Consider the following 25,306-nt stretch of genomic DNA (forward strand, 5'->3'; position numbering starts at 1 on the left):
CCTCTGGACCACGAACTTCATAAGTGTTTCTCAGTTTTTCTCTCCCTCTTGGGTGGAACAGGTTGGCTAGAGTGGGCTGGAACTGGCTTTTTCCCTTCTCCCATGTGTAAGGCAAGCCAGCTGTAATTGTTTATTTCTCTTCCCCCACGTTAGTTAGGTGTTGATAATACCCCAGCAGGCTAAGCTCTGTGTATATTTTTTGTAATGAGGAATTCTGAGTAAACTGGGTGGAAAATCCTTTAATATTTTAAATGTGGGCAATAATTACAAATAATTAAATTATTCAAGAATAAAAGGTATATATTCTTCAGATTTAATTATCAAATATATCACTTTTTCTTTAATGATACTTTAAAATAAATTCAGGAAAATTATACATTTGCATATTGCATTATAATTTATCTTATAGTAAATCCATAAATAATGTCACAGCTAATTCTCAGAACTATATGATGAGTCAAAATTTAATCTTATCTCACAATATTCAACTAAATAAATTTTAGTAAAATTAAATAGTGTATTGAAGGACTTCTAGTTGAGCTGGTCTTAAAAACAGAGCTATAAAATGAGACAAAAAATAATAATAGTTAATATTAATCGAGTAATAACCATGGGCCACTCAGGGTTCTGAGCATTTATATACACATATGCAGGTATTATACACACATGCAGGTATTCTCCACTTTTCAAAAGTTTGCTTTACACTATTTCTCTTTTATGAAAGATCTACATTATTTCCTACTTCTGCTAACTGAAAGAAATCCAAAGAGGATTTTCACATTTACAAAAAAGTTAACTGCTTCTTTGCTTTATGCCATTTTGGCCTATGCAAGTTTTTAAAGGAATGCTCAACTTTTGGCTAGTGGGGGATACCTGTATACAAATATCCCGTAATTTTAAAAAAACAAAACCAAACCCAAAAAACTACTATGAAATACGTTGCTATTAACACCCCCATCTTATGGATGAGGAAATTGAGCCACAGGAAACTTAATTACCTGGCCACCACCTTTGCAGTTTAAAGAGGAAGAGCCAGGATTTGGACTTGTTTGGCTCTAGAATATGCACTAATCACTAAGCTCTACAATGTGTCTCAAAGAGAAAGTCTGCCTAAAAATTTATTTTTAAAAGTAGAAGATCTCAGGGACTTCCCTGGTGGCACAGTGGTTAAGAATCCACCTGCCAATGCAGGGGACATGGATTTGAGCCCTGGTCTAGGAAGATCCCACATGCTGCAGAGCAAGTAAGCCCGTGAGCCACAACTACTGAGCCTGCACTCTAGAGCCCACGAGCCACAACTACTGAGCCCAAGTGGCACAACTACTGAAAGGCCATATGCCTACAACCCATGCTCCACAACAAGAGAAGCCACTGCAATGAGAAGCCTGCGCACCACAACAAAGAGTAGCCTCCGCTTGCCTCAACTAGAGAAAGCCCGCGTGCAGCAACCAAGACACAATGCAGCCAAAAATAAATAAATTTATATTTTAAAAAAAGCAAAGAACCAAAGTTTTAAAAGTATAAGATCTCAAAGAATGATAAAGAATAAAAATATAATTCATTACAGAAAAATAGAACAGAAACATAAAGTAGAGACTAGAAATAAAACCATAGGCTTCTGGGCTATGGGTTTAGGAGCAGGCCCTAGTTATTCAGCTTCTGTAGGGTATCAGAGACTAAAAGTACTTTGTGTCAGATGGGAGATAAAAGCCTACATATTGTTAAAGCCATGGATACTGTAAGTTTTCTTGAAAATATGAAGCTGACAAAAGTTGCTTTCAAATCTGTTTGAAGCTGCAATTTATTTGAAGGTATATATTTAAGGAATCTGGAGTTATACACAGTCTTACAACTTGGATCTGAACCAAGTAACACATGCTAATAACTTGCTCAGTGGTTTTCAATCCTAGAAGGCAGGATTCCTGAATCATAAATGTAGGACTTATTCTAGGATACTCTGAGGCTACTGGCCTGGGAGACAAAGGAAATAGCTACAATACTGAAAGCTCTGAAAGAGTAAGCACAAATAGAGAGCAAGAGAGATAAAGAAGCAAAAAGAAAGAACCACTTTTCTTACTCTACTCAAAAGTAGCCACAATTTTTTTTTTTTTTTTTTGAAGTACGCGGGCCTCTCACTGTTGTGGCCTCTCCCGTTGCAGAGCACAGGCTCTGGACGTGCAGGCTCAGTGGCCATGGCTCACGGGTATAGCAGCTCTGCGGCATGTGGGACCTTCCCGGACTGGGGCACAAATCCGCATCCCCTGCATCGGCAGGGGGACTCTCAACCATTGTGCCACCAGGGAAGCCCTACAATTTTTTTTTTTTGTGATAGGTAAAGAGATCTAAAGTTATTAAGCCTGTCAGTAATTGGAAATAAAATTAATCTGAGTGCATTAAAATTACAAAAAGACTGAAAAATATTTTTAAATAAGTATGAATTTCAAAGATGTTAATGAAAAATTAATACTCATTAAAGAAAAAGAAATGAAATCAAAACAGTCTAAAATAACTTGAAAAAAACAAGAAAATTGAAACATTGATCATTGAAAACAAAAGGCTCAATAGATAGGGAACACTTTAGAATAGACAAAGTTGAAAAGAGAGTTAGTGAATTGGAGATTGTACTGGGAAATTCAGCTAGATTGCATACGTAGAGATACAAAAATGAAAGCATTCAGACCAGTAAGAGATGTAGGGGAGTATGGAGCTGGATATTCCAATATATTTCAAAAGAAGAGCATGTACAGACAGGCAGAAGAGCAGTATTTGAAGGTAAAATAACGGAAACTTTTCCAAAATTGAAGGAAGATATATTAAAAATAACAGTGCACTCCAAGTATTGAGCATGATATATAAGAATAAAACACACCTAGAAACAAGTAATGAAAGTATGGAGCATTATTAACGAAAAAAAAATTATCAACAAGAGAAAAATTACAGATTATTTATAAAACAATTAGATTAATAACAAAAACTAGATGTTAGAACTAGTGGAATAATGTCCAAATAGTGTGGGAAAACAAAATTCAATCTAAATTTGTTTACTTAGCTAAATATGACTCTGGACTAAATGTATTTTAAACATTCAGACTATAAAAGTTTAAATATAAATATCTTATGGGAAGAACTATTAATAAGTATATTTTGCCACAACTATTAATAGTTATATTGTCAGGTGATATAATGGTCAGCACAGATATTGAAAAATCAAGAAACTTCAGTCAAGGTTAGTTAACTGTTTGCTACAAAAAAGAAATGTCCAAACCAAATCCTAACTCTAACCATCCTAATCTAACCTTAATTTTAATCTTAATTAAAAAAAAAAAAAACAAGAAATACATTAAAAGAAGTAAAGAATAAATGGGAAACACAATAAGTTGTGATAGCAATAACAATGAACATACAAATAATTACACATACACACACAAAAAAACAGGCTATACTTAACAATTAAAATAGACAACAAAAATGTTTAGAAAAACAGAAAATACAATCTTATGCAAAATACAAGAAAAACATTAAAATAAGAACAGTGGCAAAAAAATATTCAGAGTAAAAATAAAAGAATTTAATTATTAAATACTAATTAATAGGAAGCTGGCAAAGGAGTATCAGTATCAGAAAAAAAGAAATTTAAGTGAAAAAAATTATTACTAGAGCTAATTGAGATCAAGTGATTTTCCTAAAATTATCTTAGTAGAATAATTTGGAGTGAGGATTCAAGCATATGTCAGTTGACTTCAGGGTCTGCGATTTTAACATATATATATAAAATGTAGCATAATATATCACAAATGCTTAAGTATATTTAATATATTCTTCCATTAGAATATATTTAAGTGAGTTAATAACTCAGATCAATAGTTGTTCACAAAGATGTTCCTCACAATATTATTTATAAGATGGGGCAGTAGAAACATAAGAAATTAGTTGTTCAATAGATAGAAAGATAGATACACAGAAGCATATGTATATATACATATCTTTATATAGATATAACTGTAACATATAATTATATAACTAAACTATTATTTAACTATGGATGGGATTTCCAAAGATTATTAATACAAAGGAAAACATACATATGGTAGTGCAATAAAGCAGCAGAGTTATTTACAGTTATACACACACAGAAACATATGTTGAAAATAAGATTGGTAGGACTAAATCATAATTGATTATCTTTAGGTGACGGGATGAATCATTCTTATTTTATTTGTTCCTTTTCATATTTTCAAAATTCAAATTTTCATATTCCTTTTCATATTTTCAAAATTCAAATTTCATAGAACTAGTATCTATTAATTATTATAATCAGAAAAATGTTTTTGATAAATAATGAAATCAAACCATCATACACAATATGTCAAGTCAAATGATCTAATTTTCATTAGTGATCCTGTCAAGTGATCTAATTTTCATTTTCTAAATATCTACTATGTAAAATGGGCAAGAAAGAGGGGTCATCAAGCAAATACATTAAGCCCTAGAAACATCAGCTGCTTTCAATACATGAAGGTAATGACCTGCAGCTTGGTATTAAGGTATAACTATAATAAAATGTTTAGGCTCATTAGGAGGAAAATTAGTATTTCAAACATTTTTAGTACTGATACAGTAGTGTCTCTCTTAGGACAGGCTTGTGCAGCATTAAGCATTAGCTCGTTACACTCTTCCCTCAGTACCTTAATGGCACAAATAAGCTAAAGAAATTGTGGAATTAGAATGGAAACAGAAGGTAAGTTTTGGGAATGTTCAAAGAGTGTGAGGCTAAATAAGGAAGGAATAAAAAGCACTGGAAAGATGTTGATAAGACTGCTGTTGTCAGTACGTACTTCTCTATGCCATTGTCAATCAGTTAGGTATTAATAACTTGAATCACCAAGCATGCCCCAGGGATATGGGGCCTGGACAACTCAAACAAGTACATAGCATCTAGAGTACACAACACTGCACTACATAATCACGATAACCTGTTCAAAGTGATTTCTATTTAATATCTCATTTAATCCTTCATTTCTATAGTTAGGTTATACCACCAGATTATTCAGATGAGAAAATTGAGACTTAAAATACTATACAATTTGCCTAATGGCATTTTGTTAATAAAATGTAGACCCAGGATTCAAATCCAGACAATCTGACCAAGTGTCCCAGATCTTAAACGTTTAGCAAGGAAGATTTTTGCATGCCTTGACCTAGATGCTTTGGAGAATAGAAGCCCATAAAGTCCCATTTTAAGTGCTTAAAGAGCACAGTCTGTTATGGAGGTAGAATGCCCTGAAAGAGCTAATGTTACTGTGACAGAATAACAACAAATATGTATTAGCAAAGAACAAATTGAGCAAGTGTTCATTTAAAAGGCAGAAGATGGGCTTCCCTGGTGGCGCAGTGGTTGAGAGTCCGCCTGCCGATGCAAGGGACACGGGTTTGTGCCCCGGTCCGGGAAGATCCCACATGCCGCGGAGCGGCTGGGCCTGTGAGCCATGGCCGCTGAGCCTGCGCGTCCAGAGCCTGTGCTCCGCAACGGGAGAGGCCACAACAGTGAGAGGTCCGCGTACCGCAAAAAAAAAAAAAAAGGGCAGAAGAATAATTAGAAACAGATGAAGACAATTAATGTATATAAAGGAACAAATATTTACTGAGCTGTACTCTGTCACTGGCTTGGGGTCATGATCTAGAGATACAATAGATATAAGCTCTATACAAATGTTAAAGGCAAAGTTAAATGCCAGAAGTAGATACAGGGTTATTTCTAGTAAAAATTGACCACCTAACCCAAGCCTGTGAGATCAGAGAAGCTTTCCTCTAGGAATGCAGTCCTAGGATAGGTCCATTAAGTGAATGCACCTTTCTAGAAACAGTGACATTTTAAGTAGGTGCAGATTATGAAGAGACATTAGTGGACAGAAAGTGGGAGGGCATCATTAGTATTGAAAATGGTACAGTGTCAGAATACAAAGCAGAGATGAACATATTTCACTAAGGGGAATTAGGTGAATTTATGATGAGGTTAGTAATGTGTAAAAATTCTGAAGAGTTTTTGGAGCTCACACTGAGAAATATGAATTTCATATGATATAAAAAGTTGTTACGGGGCTTCCCTGGTGGTGCAGTGGTTGAGAGTCCGCCTGCCGATGCAGGGGACAAGAGTTCGTGCCCCAGTCCGGGAAGATCCCACATGCCGCGGAGCGGCTGGGCCCGTGAGCCATGGCCGCTGAGCCTGCGCGTCCGTGCTCCACAAATGGGAGAGGCCACGACAGTGAGAGGCCCGCATAATGCAAAAAAAAAAAAAAAAAAAAAAAAAGTTGTTACGTGTTTTGAACATAAATATTGATATGTTAAAAAGAACGAAGGCCAGTAGCTTCAGTGAGTTAAGCAGGTACCTAAGTACAAAATTGTCTCTCTCAGACACTGCAAAACAAGTAAACATGACTTTCCTGTGTTTTTCAAGTTTGTGCCATAAGTCTTAGAAAGAATTTGACTGAACCCAGGCAAACTTGTCTGGACCAGTAGGAAACTTCTTCATTCATCAAAGAAATATTGATGGAGTTCACTAGGTGTTAGACACTGATTTAAGTGGTGGATAAACAGGAGTGAACAAAGCAGAGAGAAGTCCTGGACTTACGGAACTTGTATGCTTCTGGACAGAATCATACGATAAATTAAATAAATCAGTAAAATATGTGGTACATTAAATGTTAACAGGATTTATGGAAAATAAAAAAAATGTAGACACGTAATATCCGGCAGAAAGAGGCATAAATAGCCTGGTCAAGAAGGGTCTCACTAGAAGTATGACTTCTGAGTTCAGAGCAAAAGGAAGAAGAGTGATCCAAGAAAAGGCAAGAGTGAGATCAAGGCCCTCTGGGCAGAAGTACTGAACATAAATAGGCTGGTGTAGCTGGACTTCAAAGGCCTTGATTCTACATGAAGTCAGGAGAAAAACAAAAATCAAAACAACACTGGGCTATGTGTTTGAATGGATTGAATAGGACTATATTTGGAGATCAGGTGGAAATGATGACAGTTGTCATTAAGTCTAGATTGCTAGGTGCAGAAAGAAGTGTTCCCATGATTTCAGCAATGTCTACATACTTATGACTCCCAAATTTACACGTCCAATTGACATTTCTATTTTGAATTCCAGATCTTTATTTTCAAATACCCACAGAACATTACTATTTGGATATTCCACAGATACCACAAGTCAGCATATTCAAAGCCAAGTTCATCTTTCCCTCAAACTTGATCTTTCTGCTGTACTTTCCATTTCAATAAAAGGCTTCATATCCCATTCAGTCAGCAGATATTGTCATCCTATTCTCCATCTCTCTCCTCTCCAATCCTGTTCAGTTGAAGTAGGCCTCCACTCTCCACAAATACCTCATTTCAGGTCCTCCTCATCTCACGTACAGACACGTGTAGTGAACTCTGTTTCAACCATGTATTTTTGCAGTTCATTTTCACAAGTGGTTCTCAGCCAGGGTGATTTTGCCTCCTGGAGGACATCTGACAACTTCTAGAGACATCTTTGATTATCACAGCTGGGGCACCTACCACTGGCATTCAGTTGGTAGAGGCCAGGGATGTTGATTAACATCTTATAATGCACAGGGCAGCCCATCCCCACCCCTGGATTTATGAAATTACCTCATCCCCAATCTCAATAATGCCATAGTTGAAAAATTAATGACAGAGTAATATTTTCTAAAATACAAATTTGAGCCCCTCCTTGACCTGCCTCCTTCCTGCCTCTCATCTCCCACAACTTCTCTGCACATTACTCTGCTCTACTTCTTGAATACACTATGCTCTCATCCTTTTCTTCTCACTACTTCTACTGATTAGGATGCTGATTTGCTATTTCTTTCTCTGTTAAATATTAAATATATTTTAAAACTTGGCTCTAACACAACTTCCTCTAAATTATTCTAGGGAACGTAAGGTATTCCTTATCTTGCTCCTGAAGAGTCATGTCATAAAACTTACACAAAAAATTGTAATTTTTTGTACACATGCATGCCTTTTTCTTCTAGACCTATATTGTGCAATGCTACTGGCTACTGAGTACTTGAAATGTTAACTACTGCAACTAATTTTTAACTTTAATTTAATTTTATTTAAAATCGACATTTTGGGCTTCCCTGGTGGCGCAGTGGTTGAGAGTCCGCCTGCTGATGCAGGGGACACGGGTTCGTGCCCCAGTCCGGGAAGATCCCACATGACGCGGAGCGGCTGGGCCCGTGAGCCATGGCCGCTGAGTCTGCGCGTCCGGAGCCTGTGCTCCGCAACGGGAGAGGCCACAACAGTGACAGGCCCGCGTACTGCAAAAAAAGTAAATAAGTAAAATCGACATTTTCTCATGTAGCTAGTCAATCATATTGGACACTTTAGACAAAGAACAGTTCCATCATTACAGAAAGTTTACTTAGATAGTACTACTGTAAATCTTTTGTACTCTGGGGCTTATATTATACACTTAAAAAATATTTAAATGAATGAGTTAATGAATCATTATTTCCATAGCTGAATCATCAGAGCAAAACTTTTCCTCATGCTTATGATTGACCTCTCTCAAGAATTATGCCAGATAGTCCCATTGATTTTGTTTTGTTTTGTTTTGTTTTTTTTTTGCGTTACGCGGGCCTCTCACTGTTGTGACCTCTCCCGTTGCGGAGCACAGGCTCCGGACGCGCAGGCTCAGCGTGAGCCATGGCTCACGGGCCCAGCCACTCCGCGGCATGTGGGATCTTCCCAGACCGGGGCACGAACCCGTGTCCCCTGCATCGGCAGGCGGACTCTCAACCACTGCGCCACCAGGGAAGCCCAGTCCCATTGATTTTTAATTTGCTATTTTTGGTATCTAAAATTTGTTGCATTACATTGATAGATAGCTATCCACTTTGTGCGTCGATTTTTATTCTTTAATTATATTGTAGTTCATCAAGGAGCAGAACTAAATACTTTACTTGGCTGAATCGCCCACAAAACCTAGCATAATGCCTTTCATTCTGCAGATCCTGAATAAATTGAAAGCACCATTCTGGTAGAATTGAGGACGCATTAGCCCAACTTCCTGTCTGCCAGATATGGTGCAAAATTAGTGGATTTCTGAAGGTAAAGGGGAGAAGAAGGTTTAACAAATCCCTGAGAGTCTCTCTACTTTAAGGACAGTTTTTGAGACTAACGTTTTATTCAAGGAGAAATGGAAAATCCCTAACATGGCATATGAAATTAATGCATTCTGCCTCTGGCAATGAGCCCCTTCTAAAAGTACTAGAGATACATTTTCTGACTCTCATGTGAGTTTACTTCATTTTCAGTGTCCTTATTGGCATTATTTCAGATATTCATGTATGAGATCTTTGTCTTGTAGGCCCTTGATGTTTTCTTGTGATGTGGCTTGTCACACTGCAACACTCATTCATGATATATTTACATAGTAACATGCTGACTATAATGTCAAAGTAGGGCAAGAGGATTTTTGGAATATGAAGGAATAAACCAAAGAGGTATAAAGTAAAAACTAAAGCTTAGTACTTAATATCTGAGGAGAGAACAATATTAAATTATTTCAGTTTGGCATTGCTGTGTACGTCAAAGGAAAGATTTCAGTTTTGCTGCTGGGTTTGCTAGTAAGTATGGAGTCAAAAAGGATCATTCAACTTTCAGAAAGACCAGATGTTGAAAACACATTCTTGTTTCCCTTAAAAGCCTTCTAACTGATATATTCAAATTCAATAGCTTTTCTCAATTTCTAAAGAAAACATTAGTGACTATAGACACATTTCTGAAAGAGGATATAAAGGTTGTCCAGATCAAAGTCTCCCACAGATTAGAAAAGTGAAGGCTTGAGAAATTAAGGGACTGGTTTAAGCCTTCACATGAAATCCATGGTCCAATCAGGACTATAATTCAGGTTTACTACAGACACACTGTCAACTTTTATTTATTATGGAAGGAAGGGCTAACTAGAAAATTTAAAAAGAATGCCGTCATCATTAAAATCACATATCTTCTGATTAAATCTGTTGACAGTTAAAGGCAGATGATAAAAAGACTCCCTCTGTCAGTCACAATGGAGAATGGAGTAACAGGGACCAGGTTTACTCTCCTGTGTGAAAAATCCAAAAAAATGGTCAAGATACAGGAAACAATAGTTTGCAAGACACCGTACATGAGGCAACAAAGGTCAATAACCACTGAGATACAGGAAACTAATGAAGTGAGCCATAGAAGATTGCTGTGACATACTGCCTTGATAGTTTCTAGTCCACAGCACAGGGAGAGGGAACTGGACAGTGCGTGGCTGACTCCGAGGTTGAGGGGATAAAGCTTAGAGTCCAAGGAAACAAGGCAGCTCAAGTTTGCAGAGCAGAGTACACGAGGAGAGAACCCTGGAGATCTGCAGAGCAATTTCCTCCAGTATTTAGCTGAGTACTGATTGGCATGTGCATTTGAGGAAACTACCCAGAGCCCTGGAAAAGAACCACTTGAAATGATTAGAGGGAACAGGGAAAGGCACTCACGTAAGGCTGGGAATTGTGCCTGTCCCAGTAGCCAGACTGAAAAAGTTCAAGATTCAGGGGCACTGTGTGGACTAGAGCACAAAGAAGTGTCTTGCTTCAGAAGTGGGGAAATAATTAACTCTAGATTAAGAATGGCTGCAGTCCCACCTAACAAATCTTGAGAGCAGACATGAAAGAACCAATTTCTAAGTAATTTAACAGAAAAAAAGCTCAAGAATATTTATAGGAATACAAAAATATCTAGCACCTAACAAGATTAGTTTAATGAATTTATGAGGTTCATGTAATATTGGCCAGAGGTTTGTCAATTTTGTTTATCCTTTCAAAAAACCAGCTTTATTGATCTTTTCTATTGTCTTTTTTGATCTCTACTTTATTTTCTCTCTGATCTTTATTATTTCCTTCCTTCTGCTGACTTTGGGTTTTGTTTGTTCTTCTTTTTCCTAATTCCTTTAGGTGGTAGGTTAGGTTGTTTATTTGAGACTTTTGTTTCTTGAAGAAGGCCTGTATCACTATGAACTTCCCCCTTAGAAATGCTTTTGTTGCATCCCATAGATTTTGTAAGGTTGTGTTTTTTTTAAGATTTTTTTGATGTCTTTTTAAAGTCTTTATTGAATCATTTTTACAGTCTTTCCTGAATTTGTTACAATATTGCTTCAGTTTTGTGCTTTGGTTTTTTGGCTGCGAGGCATGTGGGATATTAGCCTCCTGACCAGGGATCGAACCCGCACCCCCTGCATTGGAAGGCAAAGTGTTTCATTGTTGTTTGTCTCCAGGTATTTTCCAATTTCCTTTTCGATTTTTATCACTGACTCATTGGTATTTTAGGAGAATACTGTTTAGTCTCCATGTGTTCGTTGCCCCCCCCCCTCCCCCGTGGTTGAGTTCTATTTTCATACAGTTGTGGTCAGAAAAGATGTTTGAAATAATTTCTACCTTCTTAAATTTGTTGAGGCTTGTTTTGTGACCCATATGTGGTCTATCCTAGAGAATGTTCAAAAGAAGGTATATTCTGTTTCTTTTGTTTGGTTGGTTTTTTTGGTGGGGGGGCACATAGTGTCCTGTAGATATCAATTAAGTCCAACTAGTCTATTGTGTCATTTAGGATCTCTGTTGCCTTATTAATTTTCTGTCTGGAAGGTCTGTCCATAGGGTATTAAAGTCTCCTACTATTATTTTATTCCTGTCAATTTCTACCTTTATGTCTGTTAGTATTAGTTTTATATGTTTAGGTGCTCCTACATTGGGTGCATATATGTTAATGAGTATAATATCCTCTTCTTGCATTGATCCCTTTATCATTATATAATGTCCTTTGCCAAGTAGAGTATCCTAGGTTGCAGGTTTTTCCCTTTCAGGACTTTCAATATATTATGCCACTCCCTTCAGTTCTGTAGAGAAATCAGCTGATATCTTTATAAGGGTTCCCTTGTAACTGACTCTGTTTTTGTCTTGCTGCCTTTAGAATCTTCTCTTTACCTTTAACTTTTGTCATTTTAATTCTGATATGTCTTGGTGTGGGTCTGTTTGGGTTCATCTTGTTTGGGATGCTCTGTGTACCTTGTACCTGAATATCTGTTTCCTTCTTAAGGTTTGGGAAGTTTTCAACAATAATTTTTCAAATACAGTTTTGATCCCCTTCTTTCTCTCTTCTCCTTCTGCAGCCCCTATTATGCATAGGATGGCATATTTATATTATCCCATTACTTTTTTTTTTTTTGTCTTCTTGTCTGCTGTTGTTATTGAGTGATTTCCATTATTCTATCTTCCAGATCACTAACTCATTCTTGTGTGTTATTTAGTCTGCTACTCATTGCTTCTAGATCGGTTTTTATCTTTGCAGCTGAGTTGTCTAATTTTGATTGGTTCCTTCTCTTGTTCTTTTCATTGGGAGTAGTTCCTCTGCTTTTTCATTTTATTTAACTTTCTCTGTCACTATAAATTTAGGAGAAACAGTTATCTACTGTGGTCTTGAAGGGGTGTTTTTATGTGGGAGCACCCCTGTGTAAGTCCAATATTTTTGGTGTAAGGGCTGTTTTTGGTATAGATGCCAGCCATATCCTTCCTCAGTGCGTGATGGCCATTAGCCCCTTGCTGGTGGGTGAGACTGGTGTTGTGGTGTCCAGAGCCTGCACTGAATGTTGGGTGGGGCCTCCTCTTTGCTCCATGGCTGATAGCCCTGTCAGAAGCTGAGGTCTGCTCCCCAGTTGTTGGAGTGGAAGCCCTGAGTGTTGGGTTCAATAAGGCTCTGTTGTCCTTAAGTGCATGCTCTGTCCCAAAGGAGGTGAGTGCTGAAGCAAGTGAGGCCCGTGTGGTCACAGTAAACCTATGCACCTCCTGTGCATCCATGGTTTTGCCCAGAAGCAGCCCAAAGTTCTGTCCTTTTCTCCATTGTGTTCATCCCGGACCCAGTGCTAGGCTGGTGCTGGTGGGTGGGGCCCATACCCCAGGCCCTCTAGGCTATCTCTGTGCAGCTAGACTGAGTCCTCTCTTAGGGCCCATCCTCCTGCGATTCACTGCCTAGTTGCTGCACACGCTAGCAGCCCCCAGTTGGTGCGCATTTCAGGCTGGGAAGTGCAGCAAGGTGGCAGCAAGTCAGCACACAGCACTCCTCTTGAGCAGAGTCCAGGCCCCTCAAGTCCCTCCACCTTTCCCAGCAGACCTCCCAGCAGGCAAGGGGGCTTCCCGGGGTGTGGGCCTGCCCGTATCAACCTTCTCTTCTTCACAGATACCTTCCAAGGGTGCTGGTCCTGTCTTGATACTTTTTTTGTTTTTTCCTTTCTACCTGGTTATATGGGAATCTTTCTTGAAGATTTGGTTGTATAAGAGATCTTCTGCCAGCTTCCAGTTGGTTTTCGGTGAGAACTGTTCCACATCTAGATATATTTTTGGTGTGTCTGTTGGGGGAGGTGAGTTCCATGTCCTCCTACTCCACCATCTTGATCCTCTGAGGCTATTTCTAATTCACATACCTGGTAAGCAGTAGCTGGGATCAGAAACTCAATCTGATTGAATTCAAATCCATTAGATAAACAAGAAGAAAGTCAGGAATAAATTCATTTGTAAATCAGATGGAAGGTCTTTATTCAAAGCTTTTAAATTGAATTTTGATGCACATTATTATTTAATTTTGGCATAGTGACCTTGGAACTAGCAGAAGTTGAGGGTAAAAATACTAGATATTGGGGGAGGGGGAGGGGGAGTGGAATGTGGCTCATTAGTGAACATGGACAATGAAAAGCCTGAATAGAGCTTGGAGTTTTATATCTTTTCTTGTCACTTTCCCTGTGAAACTGGAAAATAAATTTAAGATTTAACTAACACATGCCAATAGAATTCTCATCCAATGTTTAAGCAATTATAATAAGACACATATATGTATAATTAATGTGGTCACTTGAGTAATTCACACACATACTACACACACACAGACACAGAGCATATATTTTCTTGAAATGCTTATAACTTGAGAGCTCTTTGCCTCTGCCCATCAACTTATTTTCTCTAAACAACCATTTTTAAGTAAAGTACGTATGCCCATATTTGTTAACATTTGAATGAAGCCTGCACTGATAATCTTGCTTCCTAAAACAACCCACACTAATGGGTTTTCTAATTTGTGAATTAAAGGACATTCAAATGCTTTTAAAAACCAGTTTGTCAACTGCTAAACTTTTACTACTTTTTGATCCATTTAATCAAGCTGCCCTAACCCATCCTTTTCCCAGAATAGTACATTTCTATCCCTCCACTAGTCTACTTTCATTTGTTATGATGAGCTGAAGAAAGAAATTTGTACATAATTTTAAAAGATGATGAAATTTCTTTTTTTAAGGACTCTGATAAAGTTTAGTCATTGATTAAATATTTACCAGATAAGTGTTCCATGTTAGAATGACCCAGTTCCAGGTAATGGAGTGTGGTGAGGGAGAGAGGACAGGAGAGATGCAAAACAGAAATGGATAAGACATGATCCTAAGCCCTTAATGAGGTATGGAGTCATCTGTTGAAAATAATTTGTAAACCTCCTAAATGGAATAAAATATATTTTACTATAACGTTACCTTTTAGAGATATTTATACATGAGAACAAAATAGATATAAATGAATCTCTGATTCAACAGACTTGAGAATAACACCATACTTTCTTTCCCAGTGCTCTTCATCCCAGGTTGGACCAATATTCTGTTTGTTAACCTGTAACTCAGCACACTGCCACTCTGTTCTTTCCATTTGCCAAATCAAGAAACAGAACATTCCCTTTGGAGTTTGAAATGAATAGCACGTGATACTACTGGTGCAGTTTTTGCATTAATTTACATAAGGAACTGGAGATCAGAGGAGCCCCTGAAGAGTAAAAACTAGTCACAGTTGATGTTACACTTGAAATATACCAGGGATGGCAATTTCAACGATGTAGACACTTAACGTTATTAATCTGTTGTCCTTCATCAAGGGAGAACGCCAGTCCTTCTATATTCCCAGAGTAATGAAGAGGGCAGGGCAGGAAATGAAAATCAGAGAAATATGAGTCTTCTGCTACAGTTACTAGAGGTCAGAGAGGGGTTTGGAACCTGGATATCCACATTAACAGCTGACTTTTGTGCAGACTGCGAAATATCCGGTCAAACCTGTCTCTCTCCTTGTTAGAACAAGATTTGATTTTTTTATTCACCTAAATCATTTCCACAAATACTTACAGAGCACTTACTAAGAATTTTAACATCTTTATTGGAGTATAATTGCTTTACAATGGTGTGTTAGTTTCTGCTTTATAACAAAGTGAATCACTTATACATATACCTATGTTTCCATATCTCTTCCCTCTTGCATCTCCCTCCCTCCCTCCCTCCCTATCCCACCCCTCTAGGTGGTCACAAAGCACCGAGCTGATCTCCCTGTACTATGGGGCTGCTTCCCACTAGCTATCTATTTTACGTTTGGTAGTGTATATATGTCCATGCCACTCTCTCACTTTGTCCCAGCTTACCCTTCCCCCTCCTCACGTCCTCAAGTCCATTCTCTAGTAGTCTGCGTCTTTATAGCAGTTACTTCTTGAAGTATGGATTCATAGGGTCACATTCACCCCCAAACACAAAATTAAGTGGAGAAAATCACATTAAAGGGGATAATTAAATTTTCTTGTAATTATGCTTATGAGTAAATTGGTGTGACAATTCTTTTTGCTCTAATTATGTGATTTAGGGATAATGTATGATACATTAGGCATTATTCATATATGTAAAACAATCTCTTGAAAAACTCATGCTATTTACCCTACATGTACTTTTTCAAACTTTTTAAATCTCATGCAAGTTTAGACTGACTACAATTAATCATTATTAGAGAAAAATGTATAATTTTATATTCATATTTTGATATTAAAACATTTTTGTACTGTGAAAATTACTTAAATAAGACTTCATCATACTGGAAGACCAGTTGCCTAAATGGCCAAATACTCTGAGCAGTGACACTGTTTCTTATAAAAGTAGTAAATATATTTTGAACAATTTTTGGCAGCTGTATGCTCAAAACAAACATGGACAATCTGAAATGTGTCATAAATTTTAAAATAATACTTTAAGATCAATAGTGTAAAATAAATTTAGTCATATCACAGCGAACATTGTCCAAAGAATGTCCTCTAAAATACCTCTTTAGTTCTGGCTTTCTAATATTTCCTAATCAATGAATATTTATTGGTTACTTTCTGTACCAAGAATTATGTCAAGGGCTATGGGGTAAAAAATATTAAGGTATTATTCAGCCAAAATAATCTATTGTGCTTCTCATAGCCAGGGCATTTTTGTATAAATAAACATTTATGAGGTTACTGTAAAATAGCCTCAACCATTCCACATTTAACCAATAAGAACAACCTAAGTTAACAATTATCTATTAGATGTAAGATATTCCACCTGCTTAATCTAATCCTTGTCCACTCCATGTGCCCTGTTCTTCTAACATTGCCACACCTCCACCATCTCAGGAACTTGGCCTTTGCTGTGGCCTTTGCTTGAGTTTTCCTTAAAATCATTGTATGGTTTTCTTAAATGTCATTCTCTCGGAGAGTCCTTCTCTGACCATTTCATTATAAGCTCCAACTCTTACCTCATTACTCTTTACCCTAATTGATTCTGGATAGATAACACTTATTATTCTTGAGACTATTCATGCGTTTACTTGTTTAATGTCTCTGGGTCTTACCAGAATATAAGGTCCATAAGGGTAGAACCTGGTACTGTTCATTGCTGAACCTTTAATATTTAGAGCAGTGTCCAGGACATAGTAGGTGCTCAGTAAAGCGGTATGTTGAAATTCCATTATTAAACTTTATATATATGCCAAAATATTTTAAGTCCTCTAAAGAATATTTATATATGTATATATCTATCTATATCTATCATCTATCTATCTATATCTATCTATATATATATATACACACACGTACACACAAATTATCAGTTTCATAGTCAAAGAAGAAGTCAAGAAATATGGCATGATCATGTTGTTTCTAATTTTCACGGAATCATCAAGAAAACTACAAACGCATAAATCACCTCTATCCAACTAGGGAAGTTACTGAAGGTTAAACTTTGGCGGCAGGGTAATATCTTAAATGTATTGTTTCTTCTTTGTCATATGCAGTGTTAAATTTCTGAGAACATAACAAAGTAGAAGTAAAGAACCTCTATCAATTTATTACACTTAAAAATATTCTCTAATTAATCTTTGAATAGCTGCTTACACAAACTATTTTTCCGTTACTTTTGTTTGTGTCACACTTTTCTATCAAAAATTATTTTTTCTTCACAAAATGTTAGGGCAAGAAGGTTACTTTCTAAAAGATTTAGTTTAAGAATATATACTATGGCATTAGTTTAAAAGATATGAAGTTAATTTTTAATATGTAGGAATTATTGAAATAATTCAAATATTATATAAAATGAAAATGTCATGTTCCACATGTTTTAATTTTCTATTCTGCTGTTGTCTCCAATTTCCCCAGATAGAACCTGCTTTAGTGTTTTTCACCATACATCTAAAAGTTCTGACTTATGCATCATCTAGGTGCAGTAATGAATAAGAACTGACATCAAATATCAATATTATTGGCCCAGCTAAATGGTAGTTGACATCAAGTTGTATTGCGGAAGAAGTAAACAAAATTAATTTTGTTGGTGTGTAAGTACTGCCTGACATCATTTGTCCTTCAGAAGATCAATGGCTGCATGACTTAAATGTTATTTCTATCTCTTTATATAAAATGACCAAAGATGGATACTAAGCACTTTCTGTTTGAGATTGGTTAAAAATAAACAAAATTCAGAATATCAGAAATTGAGCTTCCTTTGCTAAAATGGAGTGAGGATAACTTTTTAGGTAGGCAATTGCAGTATTTACTTTTTCATGATTTTTAAAAAAGATAATTAATGCATTTATATCCACATACTAGTAACTTGGGAGAAGCAATTAATCTATTCTAGATCAAATTTAAAACTCTTAACTGCCTAATTATTAAATGGTATACTATGATATGAAACAGACAAAATACTCCTATGGAGGTTTATGCCCATTTTTTTTTTTTTAGTGGAATTTAGCTCAAGTTTAATACAATTCCATAATTTCTTATTTAGAATAGTTTTAGAATTTCATTTTCTTATTTTTGTTAAAGTGTGAAATATATACTGCAGTTTTATGTTTATAACATTTATATTATATTAAATAAAATTAAATTATAGGATAGAAGAAAGTCATATATTTGTGTGTGGTTGTTCTTTTATTTATGTCTACTTATTTGAACACAAATGGCTAGAAAGAAATATTAGCTCCAAGAATAATAGTAGTAGTAGTAATAATAATAATGATAGTAATAGTAGGAGTGGTAGGAGTAGAAGTGATAGTAATAGCATTTTGGATTTGCCAGGTACTATTATATGAACACATTATATATATTATCTAATATTCACTGTTCTTTATATCATTCATTTTTACAAAAGAACTAAATGATTTACTCAATATTAAACATCTTCTCAGCCATAAAAAGGAATGAAATTGTGCAAATTGCAGAGACGTGGATGGACCTAGAGACGGTCATACACAGTGAAGTAAGTCAGAAAGAAAAAAACAAATATGGTATAATATTGCTTATATGTGGAATCTAGAAAAATGATACAGATGAACTTATTTGCAAAGCAGAAACAGAGACCCAGACGTAGAGAATGGACATATGGATACCAGGGCAGGGGGAATGGGATGATTCACCACTATGTATAAAATAGATAACTAATGTGAAACTACTGTATAGCACAGGGAACTCTACTCAGTGCTCTGTGGTGACTTAAATGGGAAGGAAATCCAAAAAACAGGGGATATATATATATAGACATATAGATGATCCACTTTGCTGTACACCAGAAACTAACACAACACTGTAAAGCAACTATACACACACATACACACGGTATATATGGGGCGATGCACAGGTGGGAGCTGGCAGAACAGAGAGGAGGCGGCACTGGTCTGCAGCAGCAGCTTCTACTACCAGCCCTTGGGGCACTCAGCCCTGTGCTCAAGCAATCACTGTCAATGACAAAGTAACTACTGAAGTTATAACTGTATTAAATTAATGCTAATAATTTGGATACTTAATTTTATTTCTGGCTGCTCGGGTAATGTTAGCCCTTAACCCAGCATATACGGTTTCCCCCCCAATTTTTTTTTTTTCTTTCTGGGTACAGCTGTAAAATATTTGGATATAGGAAATGTGTTATTCTTGCAGCCTTGATATTCATGGTGGATTGTAAAATATACATTTTTGTGAGATATCAAAGATTAAGATTATTTTGATAACATCATTTACAGATTTAAAAGATGTGGTTATAACAAGTCTGTTGAGGGGGAAAACTACTGCATAAAATAACTAACTTGGAATAAATATTTTGCATCAGTTTGGAAAAAAAATTAATAATAAAAAAAAGATTATACATGTTGTGAATGGCAAAGCCAGGATCCAAAATGTACTAGGAGATAAGTATAACTGCAGTTGGGTAACTTTCCAGGGCTCCAAAGTTATGGAACACTATGATTTATAGAAGCTTTCTAAGGAGCAACTAATCTATTGTGAGAATTATCAATAAGTGAGTTTGTGTCTTGCAGTTCAATATCCACAGGACTTTGAAAACCAGTAAAGTTGAAATAAATAAGATGCAATGATACAATGCTATAATGAAATCCGTGTGCTTTCATTTGTCTAAAACTCTGCATTTATTCATCACATTTTTTAATATTAAGTATGCAAGATAAGCTACACTAGATGCTGGAGCTATTGAGCCAAACAAGATTTAAAATGTCCTTTTTCTCATTCCTTTTTACTGCTTTCCAGTGTAGAGAGATTTTTTTTTTTACAGTGAACAGACAGAAAGCCCCAAGACAATTGTGAACCAGGACTGATCCTTCTGCTTCTGCATTGGGATTAATAGGGTCACAATGACTAATGAAAAGATGGGGAAAGGAACCAGTTAGGAGAAAGGGAAAGCAATAGTTTCATTTTTAACATATTAAAATGAGATATAGATATTTAGGCTGAGATGCAAAATAGCTAACAGTGAGTCTGAATTACAGAGTGGGATTTACCTAGAAATCATCACATGCACATGAAATTAAAAGCCACACGTTTGAGTGAGATGATGCAAGAAGAGAACCTGCTAGAGAATAAGATTTAAGATTGAGTCTTGATACAGTTTAGTATTTGGGAGTCAGGTAGTAGAGAAGGATCCAGAACAGTAGTTTAAAAAGCAGTGACCACGGCGATTTTACTTCTCAGGATTCAAGAAGAAGGTTTTAAAAGTAACCATGAAAAGTAAAGTTTAATAATAATGGAGAAATGGTCATTAGATGAAACAATATGGAAATCAGAGAGTTTCAGGGGAGTTGTTGGCTTGGAGTTCATATTTGAATGGTTGAGGAGAAAATGATATAGGAGATTTCTGGGCAACATGGAGGAATAAGATATAATGCAGAAATAATACCACCATTCAAAAGTCAAAGAAATTATGGATATATAGATATAGATATACATATACATACATCTGAACTCAAATAATACATAATGAAACAAGGAAAGGGAAATTTAATTTAAAGAAAAAAAACAGTGTGTATAGTTTCCTCCAGTGTTTTTTTGTTTTGTTTTGTTTTGTTTTTTGGCAGTACGTGGGCCTCTCACTGTTGTGGCCTCTCCTGTTGCGTAGCACAGGCTCCGGACGCGCAGGCTCAGCAGCCATGGCTCACGGGCCCAGCCGCTCCACGGCATGTGGGATCTTCCCGGACCGGGGCACGAACCCATGTCCCCTGCATCGGCAGGCAGACTCTCAACCACTGCGCCACCAGGGAAGCCCTCCTCCAGTGTTTTTTAGTCTTTCCCAGTATAGGCCAAAGAATGTAGATTTGCCAGTTAAGCATTACAGAAAAAACGAGGTCAAATTGAACCAAAGTCCTTTGTGGTGGAATTGCCAGAATGACAACTGAGGAACCCAGACTGGGATAAAATGATAAGTGAAGGCAGAAAGGTGATAAGATGCTGAGTAAGATTTTAGCTGATTAGAGCTCTCAATGAAGTGGAAATATTGTACTGGCTTTACTTAGAGCTGGAAGACAGGTATCTTTAGAAAAGCAATGCTTGAAATTGAGATTTTGGAAGTGATGCATTTACAGTTAATGACAAAGTGCTCGCAGTTTGACTTCGGGAGTATGCGACTGAGGATAAAGAAGTGTTGGAGGGAAAGTGGTCAACAAGAAAGTGATCAGAGTACTCTATGGGCCATACATGTAGGGAAAGACAGTGATTCAGGAACTCTAGCCTTCAAAGAATGAGGGAGAGTGACTGGGAGCTTCCAGTAGTGAAGGACAGCAGTGAATCTACCTTAGGATTTCAGTGGGGTTATGGCACATTTTGATTTTAAAATATCTCATTTGATCCATGATCCATGACTTAATTCTGAAAGTCCAATCTGCCCTCAATGACTTTTGAACTAAAGCTGACTTAGCCCACACTTCCTGGGGCAACTCTTTATCAGACAACTTGAATCCATAACCTCTGATACCTGTTGATAGGAAGCTCAGGGTAAGATATCTAGGGATAGGAAATGCAGAGTGGACTTAATCTTTTTTCTATACTATCATATTTTATGAGTATTTGGCTTTTTGATTTTTCATTTTGATGTAGTCATTTTGATTCTATGGTCATTTTGACATGCAGAATGTGATTGTTATACTTATTTCTGTTATTGATAGGTGCCCAGGCCAACATGTTTTCCCTTATTACACAGACTCTCATCTTCAAAGAGCTGTGTTTGTCCCTTAATCTTAGCCCATTACCCTTCCTCTCTCTCACACACCCTTCTACTCCATCCTCTAATGATCCATATACATGATCAACCAATTCCCCTGTAATGCCACTCTCTGTTCCAAACACTTCCTTCACCTTCTTGGCCTGAATTACTTCTCATAGTTACACTCTTCTTCAAGTTCTCTAAAACAGGAAATTATTTCTCTTGCCCTCCACATGACTCAAGGCCAACAGAGGGGGTATCTACCTTACTACAAACTACTATTAAACTTCTTTCCCTCTTATTTGCTTAAAACTCGCAACTGCTGTAAACGTAAAACTGATAGACTTCACTCTCTTTCACCATATTCACAGCAGTTACAGTTTCCATGGAATTATACAGGTGGAAAACAAGTTAGAATTTGACTAGTCTTCTATTAAGGCTATATATTATATTATTCACTTCAAAATCAAAATATCCATATTTTACATAATTAGTAACAATAAAGATATACACCTCTACATTAAAATAATCACTATAACAGTATTTGAATAAAACAACAGGTCAATTAAAAGAAGTGAGAATAGTACTCGAGGTAGGTCTGAAGTTTCCTTTCATGATGAGCTGGTTAGACCTCTAGAACTACTAGTAGTTTCTTTGATTCTACACAGCCTTTCAATTTTGTTTAATAACTAATGAATTGAGACTAAATTCCCAGCTTGAATGTGTGAAATGAAGGTAAATATTCCCAACTGGTATTCTAATAGAGTTGATTTAGTGTTCACCTGGCCTTACCAGGCAGGCACAGCATAGTCATCCTGACTATGTGTCTCTCAGAACAGCTGGGAATGTCCACAGAGAGATAAGGACACCCACCCCACCATAATATCACTCTAGAAGAGGACCAGAAAGAGTTTCTAGAAGGCTTGATGGAATCCCTACCCTAGTCAGACTATGGGTCAATTTCCTGGAAAACTGAAGGCCGGGGAGACTCCCACTGATAGGAATACCCTGCTCATTTTCTTGCTATGTATTTTTACATAGTTTAAAACAATCTTTTACTTACATTGAATTGTATGTGTCTATTAATATTATTCCAGCAATTACTGTCAACTTTTAAAAAATATTTTGGTTTTGCTTTACAAAATTGACCTAATAAAAAGCTTTCATAGGTCCTTAAAGTGTTTCATTAACAGATTACTTTAAAAAGAGGTTTTAAATAAATGTCTATCTCCAACAGAAAAATCGGTCAGAGGTGAAGACATCAGAGCCCTAACATTATAACACAGAAATAAATTTCAACTTATACAGCTTTACAGAACCATATATATACACTGTATATTGTATATTTGTTTCCGTGATTCTTGGTTGCTAGCTGGATAACACTGAGTTTTACATTTTTTATTTCTGCTTACAAATCTAAAATTGTAGACTTTTCCTAAAATTGTGTTTATGTAAACAGCTGAACGCATTTTTAACTGGTAATGTAACTTGAATGCATATCCCTAAGGCATCAGACAATTAGCAGAGCTAACACTAAATAATTCAAATCTCTGCCTGCCATGTATGTACCGCATGATGCATTTATGACCACAACTTTGCCTGAGGTTTGAATGTAAACTGTGTCACGATGCCATGTGCTTGAGACATCCTGGAAGTCTTTCAGTTACTGCTGCCTCCTCCCTCTTGACATTCCCTACCGGGTACGTGAAATACGACAGTTTTCAGAACAGTTGACACGAGTGATGGAAAATTTTACTTAAGAGTGTCATTCATCATAACAAAACATCACTTCCTTAATAGTTTATTAACTATTTCCAGTGAAGAAGAGATAAATTAATGGAAAAATTCAATGAGGCTTTGGGATATTGATTTGGAATAGGGTTGTAATCGTCCCTTTGGTATGAACAAAGTGTGTAAGCAAAAACGGGTTAGCCACTTTGATATTGGACACATGGACCTCATATTCATTACCCTGCTTTTGAAATATACGTAATTAATGTATGTGTCCCTTGATTGCTGACTAAGTCTAATTTGGCTATTTCCATATTTATTAATTTTACTATTTAGGATGTTAAATGGTACGTCTTTTTCAGCTATGATATTGCTTACCAAAATAAATGCCTGACTTACAAAATATTAGTTTACTTCATTTTAGCTTCTATTTAATTTCCCTGGGGTATGTGAAGCTCTAGGCCACTTAATAGATTTTTTAACATAAATATCCTATCATGTGGGTCCATAGTGCTTAAATGGTACTATACGCTGCTAGAAATAAAATTTTACTTGGTATTTAGACCTAATCCATAATATATTGGCTCAGTAGAGTCAATCAAATGGAAATTCCTTACTAAGACAAATTTGTTAGAATTTAATTTTAGTTGAGCCAATCATGAACATTCCAGGGCTGACGACACCGGCACAATTTCAGTGAGGTAAACAACATTCCTTTAGTAGAAATGATTTTTAGTGAATATTTTTCTCTCTCTGAAAGAATAATAACAGCATGATAGTAATGGAGTTTTGACTAAGCTGTCATTTCGAAGTTAGACGTAGGTGATCTATCAGATTTCTTTTTTAGCTAACTGGAAAAGAAAGAGGAGTATGGAATTAAGATTTACACTCTCTTGGGAACGTAGAGCCAAATTAAAATGTTAGCTAGAGTTTGAAGGGACTTGAGAGGTCATCTATCTAGTCAAATTGCTTTCATCTGAGAAGGAACAAACTTAAATCATCCTTCCACGATTACTATCTGAACTCTTTTAGAGACAACCTCAATTGGCACAGAAACTCAAAGCCATGTTTAACAATCTTCATCACTGGTGAAATCATCCTGATATCTACATATCTCAAACTGCAGATACATATTTATGCTATGTCATCAGTTTACATAAAGAAAGACATATGTGAAACCTGTCCATGAGGAACTGAAGAACTGTCAAATCAAGGTTGCTCTATTCTAACCTGAAGAAAGGCCCTATTTCTTTAACATTTTTTATAGGTTTCCTTTCAAGCATTTTCATTATTTTGTGATTTTACTTTAAAATTTACAAGTTTATATCCCACTTACTTTCTTGAAGCCCACATTAGACAAAAAGCTTTTTAAAAATGTGTTTAAGTGGAGTTAAGTACAATAGGAGATTTCCTCCTTGTTTCTACCACTGTATAGTGTGTGTGTTTTAAACTTCTGTAACCCTAGACTACATATATATTTTTTTCACTGCTATAATTAATTCTCAAATTTGCTCTCTCACCCTGTTAACCTGCCATTTTTCTCTGGAACTTTGTTTCATTAAAATGAATTTGTATATATGAAGCAGTAAAATAATTTATGGGAGAACAGAACTCACCCTAGGAGTGAAGGTGGCATCATTGATGGAATGCATGTGACCATAGAGGGACTGCTCACATTTACCCTAAGAAAACAAAGCAGAAATACAAATC

At 36.4% G+C, this 25,306-nt stretch overlaps 1 protein-coding gene across 1 annotated transcript in view; it reads right to left on the minus strand.

The window, feature by feature from the left end:
• Nucleotides 1-25,306, minus strand: part of SPAG16 (sperm associated antigen 16) — a 906,862-nt gene that overhangs the window by 254,773 nt on the left and 626,783 nt on the right. The window contains exon 14 of the mRNA XM_007456417.1: nt 25,213-25,278. Within this exon, the coding sequence (XP_007456479.1) occupies nt 25,213-25,278 (66 nt within the window). The remainder of the gene's footprint in view (nt 1-25,212; nt 25,279-25,306) is intronic.

This window comes from Lipotes vexillifer, unplaced genomic scaffold (genome assembly GCF_000442215.2).
Source record: "Lipotes vexillifer unplaced genomic scaffold, Lipotes_vexillifer_v1.1 scaffold1179, whole genome shotgun sequence".
Lineage (NCBI taxonomy): Eukaryota > Metazoa > Chordata > Mammalia > Artiodactyla > Lipotidae > Lipotes > Lipotes vexillifer.